Below are 17,898 nucleotides of genomic sequence, written 5' to 3'. Positions count from 1 at the left end.
TTAAAGTTTAGTGGCCATAATGCTAAATGGATAAAGTTCAGTGGCCATAGGTGTAATTTACCTAAGATTTATTTATCGTGATGTCTTTATTAATGAATCAAATAGGAAACAAACCTGAGACAAATATCCTAATAGGAAAATAAAAACCTAACCTAGTAGGATTTGGATTTATATCCAATATCAATTAGGATTTCTAATTCGGACTCTCCCCTTCTCTATATATATATATACATATTATTCTCTGATTAATTAGAGTCAAGATATTTCATATTTTTAATTCCAAATCAAGACTGCGTAAAGATATGAATGTTTTATTATAGTGCCTTGTAACATTTGAGATTTTGCTTTTATTTTTCTTAATTTTCGTAGTTTGTTATTTTTGTTATAAATATAATTTTCCCCCACCACCTCCGACAAGGCAGCCAAATATTCCGTCAACACCAGATGGCCGGACAGCCGATCGGGAAATCCAAGGCATGGTGGAAGTTGGATTTGATAAAAATAAACAATACATGGAGAACGATTGTGCAATCTGCTTGGAAGAATTCGAAAGTAAAGATAAATGTGGAGTTTTAAGTAGCTGCAAACATATTTTTCATTCATCTTACATCAAACAATGGCTTCTTAAGAAGAAAAATTGCCCCGTTTGTCGGAGTTCGGTTCGAAGTCGCAGTGATCTCAACGTTTAATTAACTTTCTTTTCGTCATCAATCAGTAATGGATTAAGGATTTTCGGAGAGGGAATGCTTGTTGTGATAGCTCGGGGTTAGGCATAGGTATAAGTAGGGTGTTAGGTTAGCTTTTGGTTTCGTTCGGTGTGCGTTTGGAGAAGTTGGGTGGACCGAACCAGGGGTGGGTCTCAGCAAGACGGTGAAATTATTATTTTTTTCTTTGTATACTTTTAATTTTTCTGTTATTTATTTAATTGAAACTTTATTGTAAAATTAAGGCAAAAAGCATTATTAGACCCCTGATCTTTCACTTTTTGGTTCGTTAAGCCTTTGATCTTTTATTTGGATACATTAAGTCTCTGATCATTTATTTTTTATCTCATTAACCCCTTGATGACCAAATTAGCAAATTGTGAACATCTAATCTTGTTAAAAATATGTTATTAACTTCATCTGTATTTGAAATTATTAAAAAAAATATTTTTTACAATTTGAATTAAGGTTTTTACAGTTTTCCTATAATCAAATTACACATCCAACACTGCTTTCAAACAGTAAAAAAAATACAAATTTCGGATGCATTTGCAATAAATAACAGTCTGTTAACCGAATTTTACGTTCAAAATTACTTTTTGTTCATCAAGTGCTTAATGAGACCAAAAATAAATTACCAGGAGCTTAATGTATCCGAATGAAAAATCAATGGCTTAATGAATCAAAAAATAAAAGATCAGGCTCTAATAATACTTTTTATCTAAAATTAAATGTAAGCTAGTATTATTTACATAAATAAATAAAATTTATTTATTTAGATTAACAGTTATATTTCTTGCTATTTAAAGTGAAATGTTTTTTTTTTCCGGAAAACTGAAACAAACACACCTTATACATGGCTTAATATATATACAAATTATATGGAAAGCAAATAAATGCCATAAATAAATAAATGTGAAAAACATTTACTAAGCATATAATCCAAACAAAATTACTTATAAACTATATATACTTTAATTATTCCACGTGTCGAGAAATCGGCATTTCTATCCTAGAATCGCAACATATTGTCCGGAAAAAGAGCGTGATACGACCTTGGCGGCGGCGGCGGCGCCACCATTAACGGCTGACCAACATTCTGAACTGAACTCAGATAATCAATTTTCCGGCAAGGAATATAAGTCGACAACTTCTCATTAGAACAACTCCTTTTCTTAGAAAAAAAAGCTGCACACTCCTCTTCCGATCTCTGCTCCGGCATACCATAAATACAGTTAAATCTAACATCAAGTCTCTTCCGGTGAATCAACCTCCGACATTCAGCTCCGACCTGAGTGAAATAGTTGTGCGACAACGACAAATTCCGCATATTTCGGAGTTTGCACACCGTCTCCGGCACCGTCCCGTAAAATCTATTCCGAGCTAGATTCAAGATCTGCATCTTGGCTAAGCAGGCGAAAGAGTAAGGGATTGTTCCTGTCAGGAAATTCCGACTCACATCGAATAATGTGGATTCCGATAGGAAACCGATCTCGTATGGAAGACAACCTGAGAATCTGTTGTTGAGGAAAAGAACTTCAAGAAGATTCCGAGCTTTTCCAATACTTCTCGGGACCGGTCCGGTGAAGAAGTTGTTAGCGAAAGTGAGGTATAAAGCTGATGTGTTACCGACATTTTCAGGGAGTTTCCGGTGGAATTTGTTGTTGTTGAGGAAAAGAACATCCAGATCTAGTGTGAAGACTTCTCCGGGGACTTTGCCGGAAAATGAGTTGAATCGGAGGTCCAAGAAGGTCAAGTTACTGGCAATAGAAGTGTAAAAATGAGGAGAACCATGTCATGTATAGGAATGAGAAATTTCCCAGTATTCGGGACTAATACTCCCCGCCAATCAAAATCGTTTTTAATCCTACTAAATAAGCATGATTGGGACTGATTGGTAGAGAGCATTACTCTAGGAGTACCGTGAAATTTTCGAGGAGTATTATCTGAGGACAAAATTGAAAAAATACATTTAATGTTTATTGAAAAGTGTAAAACTCTAAATAATTTGAAATAGAATTCTTTATTTAAAACATCAATTATAATGAAACAGAGAAGAGTTGCAAATATTTTAAGCATTTTTTGTAATTAACATATATGTGACATCATCCGATTTTGGTTTGGTTATACAAAATTGCAGACACTTACTAGTTAATAATCGGGATTTCTCAGTTAATTATGCTTCTAGATTAGCGAATGGGGTTGTCCACTTAGTTGCTAGGCATTCACGTTCCAATGCTAATTCTCATGTTTCAATTGTAAAGCCGTTTTGGCTAACATCTGTTCTTGAATAGAACCTTCTATTCTGTTTCGTTTAAACGAAGGCTTACTTATTTCAAAAAAAAAACATATATGTGACATTATACTCGTTAAAGGTAGATCTATGCCTAAAATGGTAAGCTCGTTAAACAGGTTATATGTCAAGTGAGTTATATATATTTTTATATATATTGTGTTACTTACCATATCAGAAATTGATAGCCCTACCTGGCATTAAGAACTGTCATAGGGAACTTGCCGGAGAACTTGTTGTTACTCAAGTCGAGTTCGTATAAGAAATTGATGTTCTGAACACCAACTTCTTCTGGTACTTCTCCAGTGAAGTTGTTGGAATTTGCATGAAAGATAGCCAAATCGGGTAAGCTTTTGAGTAGATCTTTAATATGAAGATTAGATCCATTCAAGTTGAAACCATTGAAATCTAATGCAGCTACCGACTGAATGCCGGTATCCGGCCTTATATCACAAACGAACCCATTGTAATCACACACATTTCGGCTAGTTGTCCAAGATTTCGTGTTGTTGAAAGGGTCACCCGAAATCGTCAAACTGAAATTCTTGATTGCTATAGAAGCATTTTTAATATTCGGAGGAAGTTCGTCCCCAGACGGGCCAGGAGCAGGAGTAGGAGCAGAAATAGGAGTCGGGGCTGGAGTTGGAGCCAGAATAGAAGACGGAGCAGGAGTAGGAGTCGGGGTTGGAGTTGGAGCCGGAATAAAAGACGGGGCAGGAGAGGTTACCGGCGGAGAAGATGGGGTAGGAGAGGGTACGGGATGAGGAGGCGAAGAGACGAAAGGCGGCATTGCGGTAGAAGAGGCAAGTTGTGATTTGGTTTGTGTGATAATTTCTAATGCTACTCTTTTTGATAATATTCCAATTGCTATATCTTTGACATGAATGTGATAATTTAAGAATAAAGAAAACAAGATTGTGCAAACAAGAAGTAGCAAGAAATTGAAAGAAATTTTAACCATTTTCTTGATCTGATCTTGATTAAGTTGTTAAGAGAGAAGTGTTTATTTAAAGAATAGTGATAGGAAAACATTTATGGGAGTAGGAGCAAAAATGGGTGAGTTCACATTAATGAGAGGGACGAGATATTTAATTTTGATATGACTTGTCTAAATAAAGAAATTTTGGAATATGTTAGGTTACATGCTTCCTTAGTTTTTTTTTTTTTTTTTTTTGTAAAAAATCTATATATTTTAGGGTTAATTATAAGTAGATGCTTTTCCGTCGGTTTGTAGATGGGTATTTGTGGTATTTTTTTTTTCAAACGCAATTTTGTGGTATGCAAAATTTTGCATTTGGGTCCACGTTTTCAGATTTTAAGCAATAACGACCTCAAAATGAAAATTTCCAAGAGTTAAATGATATTTTAAACAATTTTAATTCTTCAACCTTTTGGATTTGAGGTCATTTAGGTGGTGTTTTTTGTATGAGAAATAAAGTTAATGTTTACAGAAAAAAAAACTCTAAAAATGATATTTTTGAAAAATATTTTAAGCAAGTTGATGGGGTTATCGAGATATTTTAAGCAAGTTGAGAGCTATTAGGACACTTAAAAGTTCAAGACGCCGATGGTTTTTTTTTTATAAGTTAGGGGGATAATGACATATTAACCCTTTATAAAAACTTGTCATTCTAGATATAGGCTTAATACATCATTTGCTCCTTAAACTTGTCCAAAAAGTTTGATTGGTTTCCTGAATTGTTAAAATGTCCCGATAGACCTTTAACTTGCATAAAATGTTCAGAACTTGCGTAAAATGTAACCAATTGATCACTCGGTTGCAAAAAAAAAAAGTTAAATATGGAAGATATATTGCACGACTCCTAAAAAAAAGTAAAACGACCAAAATCGGGGTATGTGATTCTAATATTAGAGAAGATAAGTTTTATAGTTGAGCAAGTAATAACTTTCTTTTTAATCTATTTTTAAATTAAGTAATAACATTCTAAGATGCGTGAAATACATTTTCCGCATTTAACTTACTTTTTTGCAACCAAGTGATCAATTTTATTACATTTTACGTAAGTTGAGGGGCCTATTGTGACACTTTAAAGGTTTAGGGGTCAATTAAGCCCTAGATATATGATATTTTCCCTATTTTCTAGACATAATTAATTGGAGTTGTTCGCACGTGTAGCTAACTAGGCCGGCTTACTTAAGTCCACATTCTATGGTTTGGGCCTGATATATCATTTATATGTGGCCTGGGCTTGGTTAGAGCTCATTAACCCAACTCTTATATGCGCTGGGTTTGGCAACTATTCAAGGTCAACTTAATAATTGGAGTATTTCAAAAAAAAACTTAATAATTGGAGTATATAGGAAAAATAGGCGGGTTTGGGAAATTTTCCACAGGCAAAACCCTAAAAAACCACCGCTTTATCTCTTTCCCTTCTCTCCAAATACCCAAAAACAAATATCAGGAGGATAATACAAAACCCTAAATCTTCCCTTCTTCCTCCACGGTGACTGACTGTGCGAAAACTTAGCTTCAATGGCGATTTCTTCTGGTATCTGGTCGGCTTTCTTGACCCCTCGAACGGTGACGTTTCTAAACCCTTTTTATTCCTCATCCATGGTTGCTGCTTCCCCTCCCTCTGGCCTGCGAATGGTGCGCCTCCTCACCTGCGCCGCCGCTTCCTCTCAGGAGCAGCAACAGCGCCGACCACGTGGCATCATGAAGCCTCGCTGTGTCTCCCCTGAAATGGCTGATGTTGTCGGTGCTTCTGAAATCCCTCGCACCCAAGTTCTGAAGCTCATTTGGGGGCCATATCAAGGCCAATAATCTTCAGGTCTTTTTCAATTATCAACATTTTCGTTTACGTTTTCTATTAATTGATTTTAGGTTTTTATACTTTTTACTCTGTTTTCGATAATTTGCTTCATTTTGTGGAAGTGTTCGAATGTGGGGGTTTTGAGCATGAAATTACTGGGAGTGTTTGGATGTGAAATTTCTTTTATAAGCTATATTGCTTGAGTTCTCTGATCATGATTTCTGGATTGCTGCACAATTTTTCATTGATATGAGCTCTAAGTTATTTGTTGGACTATGTTGCAGATTAATATATATGAGTTCCCTTCAATCCAAACAAAATGACTAATATAATCATCCATGGATAAATTGGTCGCCATATCCCTCCGAAAATAATCACCCGAAATAGTCTGTCAGTGTTTGGAATTTACGGGCACAATTCTTCGGCCCAAGTCGGATTGGAAATTTTTTATAACTTGTCATCTGGAGTTGTTAGCCACCTGTCTTGACAATCAAATTGTTCAAGAAATAGCAAGTTTATCACATGCCAATTGAAAGATGAACCAGTTGGAGACGCAGCTAACTTTTTGTTATTGTTAGTCTTGAACTTTGTTTTGCTGTCAAACAACAAGTTGCTCAACTGAAAAAGTGCGATGATTGTCTTCGATATATACTGATTATGTAGTGTCACAAAATCAGGCAGATTTATACCTCATTGTTTTTCATAATATAATATTATATTCTCTGCCTTTATGAGTTTACTGGGAATTGAGGAAAATATGGTAATGAATAGGACGGAGTGGAGGGAGCGAATTTGTGTCGCTGACACGACTTGATTTCACGGTTTTATATGATGGTTCATTTAGCCGATCCTGAATTATTTCGGGACTAAGGCTTTGTTGTTGTTGTTGTATATTCTCTGCCTTCTGAATCTGGTTATGACAAAAACACAAATTATAGACACATCCTTTGGATACATTTTTTGTTTTTGTTGCAATTTTACCATGTATAATCAATCATGTGGAATATATAGATTACATTCTTATTATGATACAACAACTCATTTTAACACCCTTTCTTCTTAATATAATATACGTGCTTATTGTCGTTCAACTTGATTTTTCATGCTTATTGTTTATCATACTTGAAACAATCTTAAGAAGTTTCTAGTCATTTAGCTTCCTTTTTTGTAAAAATTGTTTGCTAATATATCACAAACATGTTTACAGCTTTGTCTGTAGTGGAAAATCTTCTGCCTGTGATAACTTGATGGAACAATTGGTACTTATGAGGGAATTTAATTTCGAAAAGTTTTGTTCAGTGTACTAGCCACATTTCAATTCCAAGTTGACTAAAAAGCTCTCTTCCAGGGTCTTCACGGAGATAATTTCTCGAATAAAAGGGGGACCGTAATGCAACCAAGTGACTCTTTTGATGGTAGACTCGGTAGGGAAGATTATGTTATATTGGCCAATGGTCGGGTTTTCACTTTAAGTAGTCATGAGAGGGAAATGATATAGGATGCATTTGAAGATTATGAAAAGATGAAGATGGAAAATGGTGATTTCGATATTGCTGAAATCGTCATTGATCTTCATCCTCAGCTTAAGAATGAAAGCTATGTTGGAGACATAATGGATTTTGTCTACATTGATGAAGTCCAAGATCTTACAATGAGGCAAGTTGCACTTTTCAAACACATTGTGTTTTCTGGTGACACTGCACAAACTATTTCGCGGAATCGACTTCAGGTTCGAAGATATAAAATCATTATTCTATTATGGGATCAAGAACCGAAGAGAATGACAAAATGAAGGAAAAAGGTCACATCAAAAATCTTTCATTTAAGCCAAAATTTTGGACTCATGCCGGTGTTCTCAATTTAGCTCAAAGTGTTATCGATCTTCAGTACCGTTTCTTCCCTAAATTTGTTGACATTTTAAGTTATGAAACAAGTCTCATTTTTGGGGAAGCCCCGATTTTGGTATTTTTGAAAACAATGGGAACGTAGGAAATAAGTTTGGAGCTGAACAGGTGATACTAGCAAGGGATAATTCTGCTAGAAAAGAAATCTCTAAATATGTTGGAAAACAAGCTCTTGTCTTGACCATGGTGGAATGCAAGGGCTTAGAGTTTGAGGTCAGTGTTCATTCCTTTCTTTTATTGCTCTTGCTCACTGTTCGATTGGAATTGTACGATTTGAGTCGAGTCGAATAGCCTGAGTCGTTCGAGTCCACTGATTCGTGATTCCTCGAGTCGAATCGGCTCCATTTTGAGCCGAGTCTATATGCATAATCCAAATTGACTAAGAATAGGATGTGAATAAAATGAATTGGTGGTCAATAAGCCGAATCGCCCGAGTCCATTTGCGATTCTAATCCTATGTTTTGAGTCGAGTCGGCTCCATTTCGAGCCGACTCTATATACAGAATCTAAATTGATTAAGAATCAGACGAAATGTTGGTGAATCTGCCGAATCGCCTGACTCGTCCGAGTCATGAATCATGAGAAAAAAAGCTGCAGCAATATAGACTATTATTTGATAATTTTTAAGTTCAACATCCTAATTTTTTTTTAATAAATATTAAGAATTTAAATCGATCATAATCGGGTCACGATTCACAAAATGGGGATTTTGATTCACTATTCAAATTTCGATTTGATAACTATGCTCTTGCTCATTTTGTTTAAAGGATCTAAAAAATTTCTCTATTTATACAGTTTGACACTTATTTATTCCTCCAATAAGTAAGCCATCTGAGAGCTATAAATCACCGTATGAGACCTTAGAGGAACTAGCATTATACATATTACATGATTACAAAAAATTTCCCTATCTAATTACGTATTCATGTTTTCAAATTTCAAATTAGTTTTCATATAATCAACAATCAGAATATTATGCTAGGAAAGTTCTGTATTTCTCATTTCTTGTCAAATTCTAATATTTCTTTGCCAATGACATCATGGCATTGCGTTTTATTTTAATCTTTCGACGTATTTCCTCGTAGGATGTTTTCTTGTACAATTTTTTTGGCATATCACTGTTGGGAAATAAATGGAGAGTTCTGTATCAGTACATGACCGAACAATGTTTGCTTGATGCCGGACAATCTTTCCCAAGCTCTAATCCATCAAAACACAACATCTTGTGTTCCGAGTTGAAGCAGTTATACGTTGCGATTACTCGTACTAGACAGAGATTATGGATTTGTGAGAATTAAGAAGAATTTTCTAAACCCATGTTTGACTACCTGAGGGGACTTGTGCAAGTCAGGAAGCTTGATCATTCACTTGCTACAGCAATGCAAGTTCCTAGCACTCCAGAAGAATGGGAGTCCCAGGGTTATAAGGTATGTTAACTTCTTTTAGTGCTTCAAACTTGAACCTCTTTAGTCACTATTCTTATTGCTCGTGTTGATACTGCAGCTTTTACTTACGAGATGGCAACAATGTGTTTCGAAAGAGCTGGAGATGAGTATGGAGAAAAATTGGCCAAGGCTGTAGGGCTTAAAGCAGCTACTGATAAAATGAATGCTTCAAATTCCGAAATGGCCTCTATTGCTTGTAGGCAAGCTGCTGAAATTTTTGAATCCTTCGGAAAAAACGAGTATGCTGCTGAATGTTTTTTCCTGCTGAAAGAATATGAAAGAGCAGGTACAGAATTCTTTCTAAAGAGTAGAGGCCTATTAGTTATTTCAGAACATTCTTCTTGTTTATGTCTTCATAATCTCTTAAATTGCGCGATAATCTTTTAATCTTGAACACTTCTAGATGTCTTTCTCTCGACTGTACTTCGCTTATGGAACAGAAGTTTAGAATCGTGCTAGAGTATTTCCGTCATTAACCCATTTTCCCGATGGATGAGCGAACTGAGCTGGTCCACAGGAGGATTCGGGATACCATAGCTAAATAGGAGGTGCAGAGAGTGAATACTCTCTGTTCACACAATCCATGAACTTCTATAGGGGATGAAGTCTGCGGTTCCTAATGGAATCGTTACAAAAGCAACCTTGCTGAAGTTACCACCCTAATCGTGAGGAATAAAGTTCCTTGGTTCAAACAATTTCTGTACTCATTTCTTGGAATTATTTCTTTTGTAGGAAAAATTTATTTGAAGTGCGGTGGAAAGTGCTGGCGAATGCTTATATCTCGCAGGATGTTACGAGTTTGCAGCAGAAGTTTATGCTAATGTCGCCAGCTTATATCTCGCAGGATGTTACGAGTTTGCAGCAGAAGTTTATGCTAATGGCGACAATTTATCGAAGTGTCTTAAAGCCTGCAGTGAAGGAAGACTCTTTGAAAAGGGGTTGAATTATATTCAGTGCTGGAAACAAAATGCAGATACTTGTATGGTAAGCAAAGAGATTGATAGAACTGAACAGAGCCTGGTCGCTAAGGAAAGTTTATAACTTGTCATCAGCTGCAGATACAAGTCCAGGTCTCAAGTTCAAAGGTTTTATGTAAATTATGATCAGAGCCTGAACGTAGCATAACGCATATACCATTTAGCCAAAATTTCAGATATTAAATTTAAGTGAAGGATTATATTATATGCTTTGTTACTGCTATCTGATTGGAAGCTTTTGTTTCATGACAGGTCACAGAAAATTATGGCTGACATTATATCGAGAGGATTCAAATCTGTGATGAAAAAACGAGCTTATTGGCAACATTGAATGAATCCCAGCGGGAGGTTGTATTGGGCTGCATTCTTAAAAATGCGGTTAAAAATGCTTTATGTGGAACTCATTTGGAGTCCACCAGGGACGAAGATCGTTAGTGTTTTGTTTTATTATTGCTTTTTAAGAATGCGACGGTATAGGACTTTGACTTGTGCTCCAACCCATGTTGCAATTACAAAAGTAGCCACAAGAGTTCTGAAGTTGGTTAGAGAATCTCATGAAATGGATTTGGGCATGATTGATACTTTGGTTTATTCAGTTGGAGATGTCTCTTATTTGGGAATAATGAAAGACTCAAAGTGACTTTAGAATTTAGAGAAATATATTTGGCAAAATTGTTTTATTTCAACAACATGTTTATTTGAAGATTGTGTTTCAGACTATCACATTTTCTTAAAATTGAATTGATCAATGAAGAATACCGCAATGATGAAAGTGAAAGATTCAAGTTGGAAGAATAAATCTTTTCTTGAGTTTGCAAGAGAAAGATTCATGTCTTATGCAATGCAACTGAAAAAGTTACATCCAGAAACATAATGCTAATGTCGTGTTAGTTGATGATTTTGAAAGTTTGCTATTTCGTGATGATGTAACCTCTGGAGCATTGGATATCCAGAGTTAGTTTTGGATTCTTCTCAAGGTTTTGGAGATATACGAAGCCTTGAGAAGAATCCAGAACTAACTCTGGATGTCCAATACTTCAGAGGTTACATCATCACGAAATAACAAACTTTAACATCATCAAGTGACACAACATTGATTATATTATGTTTCTAGATGTAACTTTTTTCTGTTGAATTGCGGAATACATGAATCTTTTTTTTGCAAACTCAAAAAAATATTTATTTTTCTTATTTCAATCTTTCATTTTCATCATTGCGGTATTCTTCTTTGACCAGTTCGTTTTCCAAGAAAATGTGATAGTCTGAAACACAATCTTCAAAGAAACCTGTTGTTGAAATAAAACAATTTTGCCAAATATATTTCTTTAAATTCTGAAGTCACTTTGAGTATTTCCTTACTCCAAAATAAGAGAATATCTCGAACTGAATAAACTAAAGCATCAGTCATGCCCGAATTCATTTCATGAGATTCTCTGACCAACTTCAGAACTCTTGTGGCTACTTCTGTAATTGCAACATGGGTTGGAGCACAAGTCAAAGTCCTATACCGCATTCTTAAAAGGCTATAATAAAGCAGAACACTAACGGTCTTCGTCCTTCCCGTCCCTGGTAGACCCCAAATGAGTTCCACATAAGGCTTTTTTAACTGCAGTTTATGAATGCAGGCCAATACAGCCTCACGTTGGGATTCATTGAATGATGCCAAAAAGCTCGTTTTTTCATCCCAGATTTGGGTTTTCTCCATATAATGTCGGCCATAATTTTATGTGACCTGTTATGAAGCAAAAGCTTCCAATCAGATACCAATAACAAAGCATATAATATAATCCTTCATTTAAATGTAATACTTGGAATTGCAAGAAATTTAGCTAAATGGTATATGCGTTATGCTACGTTGCACAAAAACTTTTTTCATTTGAGTTTCCACGTTTCATTTTCCATTACCGTTTCATAGTTATATTTTTCCATGCAGCATAGGGAATATGTATTTTATTCACACACATACAAAAAAAAAAGGAATTTAAAGAGTTTACTACAATGAGAAGTTGCATACTAATGAAATCTCTCCAGACTTCCGTTATTTCTTAGTTCAAAATCTGTGTTATATCTTAGTCTCTTAAGTTAAGATGATCAGCATTTTCTGATATCAAGTGAAATAGAAAAATTATAGCAAGTTCAATTTTACTGCAATGTGTCAAGAAACCCGAATTTTTATTATCATCTCTAACATACCTCCACATGCGAATACCCCTTAGGTTTGAAGCGTGTACAACTCAGACCTATCATACAATGTGCTAAAATTCCATTAACAAATAGAGTTGTTAGGATTTGAACTCTCGACTACATGGTCTAAGAGATTTTGATACTATACCAAGAAACCATTTGACCCAAAAAGTGAAGTTTTTAAGTCAATTGGTTCCTTGATATGGTACCAGAGAGTTGTATTCAATGTTGAGTCACTTATGGATATTTGCTTCATGTTCTAGATGGTTTTGGGCGTAAGGGGTGTGTGTTAAATGTCATGCATTGTTTTATACATGAGCTATATGGCTCTTTATATATGAGTCGATTCTTCTCCTTTACATAGAATACATCATAGAATGCTAATAGTGTTCATAGTCGTTAAAGGCGCAAGGCGCACTAAGTCTTGGAGCCTAGGTGCGCACTTGATGAACATGAAGCGCAGAAATTAAAAATATAGACATACCAAAAACGCATTTAGAACGACATAAAACATAATATTAAATGGCAAAAACACCAAGTTAATTTCATAGAGATATACTTAATCTGAACTAATAAGCATTCATTGTTAAAAAAAAAAAGAACTAAAAAAAACTAATCATCTATATAAAATTCAAACAATTGTCATGTATATATGACGCATCAAAATTGTGTTATGTAACAATAATTAACAAACCAGTTAAATTTTCATTCAAAATCTATTAAATGTTACCTGCAAAAATACCCTATGACACAAATGTTAAAAAAATAATATCACAAGAGTAACTAATAAGATTTTAGATACACAAAGCTCAATTATGTCTTTATTCCTTAGTATTAGTTAATTCTGTTATTTTGATGAGTTGATAACTATGTTAGGCAATTTCTTAAATTTGATTTTTTTTTTTTTTTTTTTTGAGAAATTGTATAATATTTTTACTAGTTAAATTTGGATCATATTGGGTGTTGAAAATTCTAAGTTAATATAAATATATTATTCTAATATTATATTGCATAATATATGTAATATAGAGATAAAAATTAATTTTAATAGGATTAAATATATATTTTCTTCTGTAACATCCAAAATTTTGTCATTTTTTCATTTTAATTTTAAATTTTAATATTATTGAATAGCATTTACCCTATAAATTATTTCAATATTTCAATAGATGATATTTAATCCATTTTGGATGGAAAGCTAATCGATTTATTAAATTTTTTACCATATGACAATTTTTGATAGGTGACATATATGTGGCAATTGATTTATTTATTTTTTTCATATAAATTTAATATCTAGATAAATATGAAATTATTTTTTCTTATTTATCTAGATCGTACAATGTAATAAAATCATTGGTAAAAAAAGGCGAAACCTAGTTGGCATCCTTTAAGAACTTGGTCAAACAAACACTAAGACGAGACCAACCGTTAGGAAGTCACATGAGGTCGATGCAAGATCCATGCTAGATTCTCTAGAGAGAAAAACGGAGTAAAAAAATGACCTCAGAACCTAGTGTACCCTTTTGAGAATTTGGCCGAATAAAGCCTTATTTGTAGATGGGATCTAGCCTCGGGAGTTCTTTGAGATATCAAGATATCAAGAGGTCGATTCCAAATCCAAAGCAAGTCATATAGGGCAAAAATACAAAAGAACAATCTTTGACCCTTTGAGAATTAAGCCGGACCCTTTGAGAATTAAGCCGGATAGATCCCGATATAAGACCAACAACAACAAGAAGTTTTGTTTGTTCCTTGGGATATCATGATATCACGAGATCAATGCCAAACCAGACCGTATAGTTATAAAACAATTCAATCATGAAAAATAGTTCTCAAGCGCTACCTTTCGACAAACTATATGTAGGACATGCCAACAATATAGTGTCATATTTGTTCCTAAAGTTACCCGAGATATCACAAAATTGATGAATGAGTGTTGCAAACAGTGTGGCCATATTTAGTTTAAATTGGAATATACCCTCCTTTTGTCGCATAATAATAATATTAATAATAATAATTGCATTAAGAGTCAAAATGGTTAAAGTTGGAAAAATTATTAGAAGCACGGGTTTTCTATGTCGAATGAAGAACCTTCCATACATATTTTTGTCTAACATCAACCTACATATTTTGTCATATAACCTTCCATTGTAGATATGATAGACAAGGTTTAAAACTAAAATTTTGGACTTTCTTGTTCAATTTAATTGCAGTAGGAAAAATATATAATATAAATAAAATTATATTTTTCATTAAATATAAATTTAGTTCGGTTTTCAGTTAAACCAATATTTTTACGGAATAACCCAACCGCTAACCAAATACCGAACAAGAAAAAATTGACAAACGTATCAGATTCTTAAAATAACTGAACCAAACAAAAATTTCAGTTCGAACATCGGTTTTTGACTTTTTGCTCACCCCTCACTTTAACCCTCAATTCAACAATAATTAATCCAGACTTCCAAAAAAATTATGCTAAATTTTCTTCTTACATGCTTATTTCGAACTTGTTTTGCTATTGTAATTAAGGGTAAAAAATGAACAATACTATTATCATTACGAGTAATTAAAAAAAACAAGGCTTAAAAAGCACTGTTTGGTCTCTGATCTATCCAAAATTTTGTTATTTGGCCACTGACCTATAAATTGGTCACATTTGGCCCCTGATCTATCCCAATTGGTGAAATTTCATCCAATTCATATTCAAACTTTAACTGAATCGTTATCTTCTTGATAAGTAACGATATTTTGACACTTGAACTTTAAGAAATATATATCACGTTTCAAGTTCAAGTATCAAAATATCATTACTTATCAATGAGATAAGGATTCCGTTAAGCATTCATATAAATTGTGTGAAATTTCACCAAATGGAATAAATCAAGAGCCAAACGTGACCAAATGGTCAGGGCCAAATAATGCTTTAATCCAAAAAAAAAAAAAAAGAAAAAAAAAAAGAGAAGAGTTTTGCCTCCTGCAAATCAATCAACCTAAAAGAGATCAATTTTCTTTTATTTGTCAACAAGATAATAACAAACAAATAAATGAATAAAGCTACATACAACTATATAATTATATTGTGGAACATGAAAATAATGAAAAAGTTTAGGAATGAATCAGAAGTCATGTAAGAGGGATGGTGATTAAGATTCAGCAAGCATGATGAATAATTCTTCATCTGTTATTGCCCCTTTCTCCATTGCCCTTTCCAGAACACTTAGTCCTCCACCATCTCTCACTGATTGGGATGCACCTCTGCACAATTAATCACTTTTAGTGGACAGACTAAGAAAAAAATAAAATGTACCAAAATTATCTCAAAATTTTTGGAGAAGTGTCAATTTAACCACACCGTAAGAGCCTCAATGTTTATAAAATGGTACCAATTTAGTTTTGAATAATAGAACTTGACGCATCAATGCTTGTGAAATGGTACCAATTTACAAACGTTGATGCCAAAATAATACTATTTTGTATGTTAAGGAAATTGACACATCCCCAAAAACTTTGAAGTCATTTATACCTTATCCCAAAAAAGGGAAAAAAAGAAAAAGTTTCTAACCAATATTAAGGCTTAAAGCACTATTTGACCACCTATCATTTGATCATATTATGCCGCTAACATATTCCAATTGTAAAAAATTCACCTAATTTGGATGAAGACTTGACAAAACCGTTATCGCGATGTTTCAACACATACACTTATAGATTTTAGTTTAGAGATTTATTTCCACGTAAGAAAATCCATGTGACAAAAAAAAAAAACTTTAAGATATGCCACATGTCAAGTCTATGTGTCAAAACACTGTGTCTGTCAAGGAGATAACCGTTTTACCAAGTCTTGATCCAAACAAACTGAGTGAAATTTCACCAATAGGGAATAAGTCAGGAGCCAAGTAGGTCAAGGGTCAAATGACAATTTTGAATAGGTCCGAGGACAAATAGATGTTTAAGTCCCAATATTAGCAATAGCAAACAAAACGCCTGATGCAAAATATTTGTTCAAATAAGATCAGCCATGTAGATCATGAAACGAAGATCAGATATTAAAAGGTAAGACAGAACCCTGATAGAGCCATGTGAATGAAGGAAAGAAAAAAGGTTTCAAAAGAGTGTGAACATCAATAGAAGATCAATGCTATAAAGATGGGGTAAATTACACCGATGGCCCTTGAACTTGGCACTTACTTGCATTATGATCCATGAACTTCAAATTCAAACATTATATCTCCTGAACTCCTATACTAACATAATGACTCATTTTTACTGTTGATCAACATAAACACTCCACCAGTCTTGATCACATGCACCTTAATGAGCATGTAGAAATTGCTCATTCACCATTAGATCTAGGCTTATTAGAATCTTAAGGTGGAGATTCAAAGCATCCTGAGGCTTGGATTTAATAAGTATATATCTAACGGTGAATGAGCAAATTCACTTGCTCATTAAGGTGCATGTGAATATTCCTGAACACTCCAATATCATATAACCTTCCATTGTAGATATTATAGACATGATATAATAAGCACCTTTAATTTTTAAACTTTTTGGATTTGAGGTTATTCAGCTATTGTTTTGTTAGGAGAGAGAAAATGATTGTTTAGAGAAAGAAAGCTCCAAAAATAGTGATTTGGAAAATCGAAATGGTAGTTCTAAACAATTTAAATTCTTGGACTTTTTCATTTTGAGACCTCCATAGATCATTTTGACTTAGTCAATGATAAAAAAAAAAGGTTAAAATGTAAAGTTAAGAAACCATAATATTTAATTTTAAAGTTCATGGAACATAATGAAAGTAAAAGCAAAGTTTAGAACCATGGGTATAATCTACCCTATAAAGATGGGAAGTACCATGTGTGCAATATGTGCTTACACAATTTTAATATAGTTGAATGGTTAAAGCTTGCTATGATTATGCTTTATCATGAATGTCAGAAAACATATCACATAATGAGAACATGGAAGAGTTCAAGGCGGATAAACTGGATGGACAGAAATGCGTACAATAAGATGGAAGGCTAACACTTGTAATTTTCATATTAACCCTAACTTGCTTAAAATGACTTGTTGACCCTTTAAAATACACGTGGCAAAGCAAAGAGACATTTTGGTGAATTTAAAATGCGTACACTTTAAGCAAGTTCAAAAGGCCAAAAGGTTACTTGAGAAAGTTCAGAGAGCCAACAGATCATTTTAAGCAAGTTCAAGAGGTAAAAAGACGTTTGAAAGTAGAGGACAATTGAAATTTTTGGACAAGCACAAGGGGCTTGAGTTGTATTAGGCCAACAATATAACACAGAGCAATCTTGTCCAGGTACAAAGGTAGATCATGATGATATAAGTTGAATTATGAACAAGCATGACAAATGAAGGGCCACCGTGAAAAAAACAAGGGATAAGGTGCAAAAATACCCTCAATGTTGACAGCGAATGGAAATTTTACCCTTAACTTTTAAAATGGTGCAACCTAACAATTGAATCAAAGAGCAAATTTGCCCTTAATATTGGCAACTTGGATCAATTTGAGAAATAATTCAGGTTAGTTACATGTTAGTCAGATTTGGTTAACTATTTACAACAAACCAATAGTGTAAAAAGAATTTCTTTA

The 17,898-nt window shown here is 34.0% G+C and overlaps 2 protein-coding genes and 1 long non-coding RNA gene across 6 annotated transcripts in view; 1 reads left to right on the top strand and 2 right to left on the bottom strand.

The window, feature by feature from the left end:
• Positions 1-1,539: 1,539 nt before the first annotated feature.
• Positions 1,540-3,962, bottom strand: LOC136225826 (uncharacterized protein At4g06744-like). The gene is made up of 2 exons (XM_066013941.1): positions 3,192-3,962; positions 1,540-2,464 (listed from the first exon to the last, which is right to left on the bottom strand). Exons 1-2 carry the CDS (start codon positions 3,956-3,958, stop codon positions 1,717-1,719), a joined length of 1,515 nt encoding a protein of 504 aa, XP_065870013.1. The 5' UTR covers positions 3,959-3,962; the 3' UTR covers positions 1,540-1,716.
• A 3,013-nt stretch (positions 3,963-6,975) lies between these two features.
• LOC136227057 (uncharacterized) lies at positions 6,976-12,096 on the top strand. Of its 2 annotated transcripts, XR_010687964.1 has the most exons (5): positions 6,976-7,030; positions 7,120-7,888; positions 8,761-9,102; positions 9,179-9,406; positions 9,853-12,096. It is a non-coding gene; the product is annotated as an uncharacterized lncRNA (long non-coding RNA). The 2 variants fall into 2 exon arrangements; XR_010687963.1 differs by having other exon boundaries at positions 6,982-7,888.
• Positions 12,097-15,252: 3,156 nt separating this feature from the next.
• The window catches only part of LOC136225914 (ADP-ribosylation factor GTPase-activating protein AGD4-like), a 37,239-nt gene continuing 34,593 nt past the window's right edge, over positions 15,253-17,898 (bottom strand). For all 3 annotated transcript variants that reach the window (XM_066014083.1, XM_066014081.1, XM_066014082.1), the window contains one exon: positions 15,253-15,542. In XM_066014083.1, coding sequence (XP_065870155.1) covers positions 15,431-15,542 — 112 coding nt within the window. In that variant the 3' untranslated portion in view covers positions 15,253-15,430. The remainder of the gene's footprint in view (positions 15,543-17,898) is intronic.

This window comes from Euphorbia lathyris, chromosome 4 (genome assembly GCF_963576675.1).
Source record: "Euphorbia lathyris chromosome 4, ddEupLath1.1, whole genome shotgun sequence".
NCBI classification, from domain to species: domain Eukaryota; kingdom Viridiplantae; phylum Streptophyta; class Magnoliopsida; order Malpighiales; family Euphorbiaceae; genus Euphorbia; species Euphorbia lathyris.
This window is presented reverse-complemented; position numbering and strand designations above follow the sequence as displayed.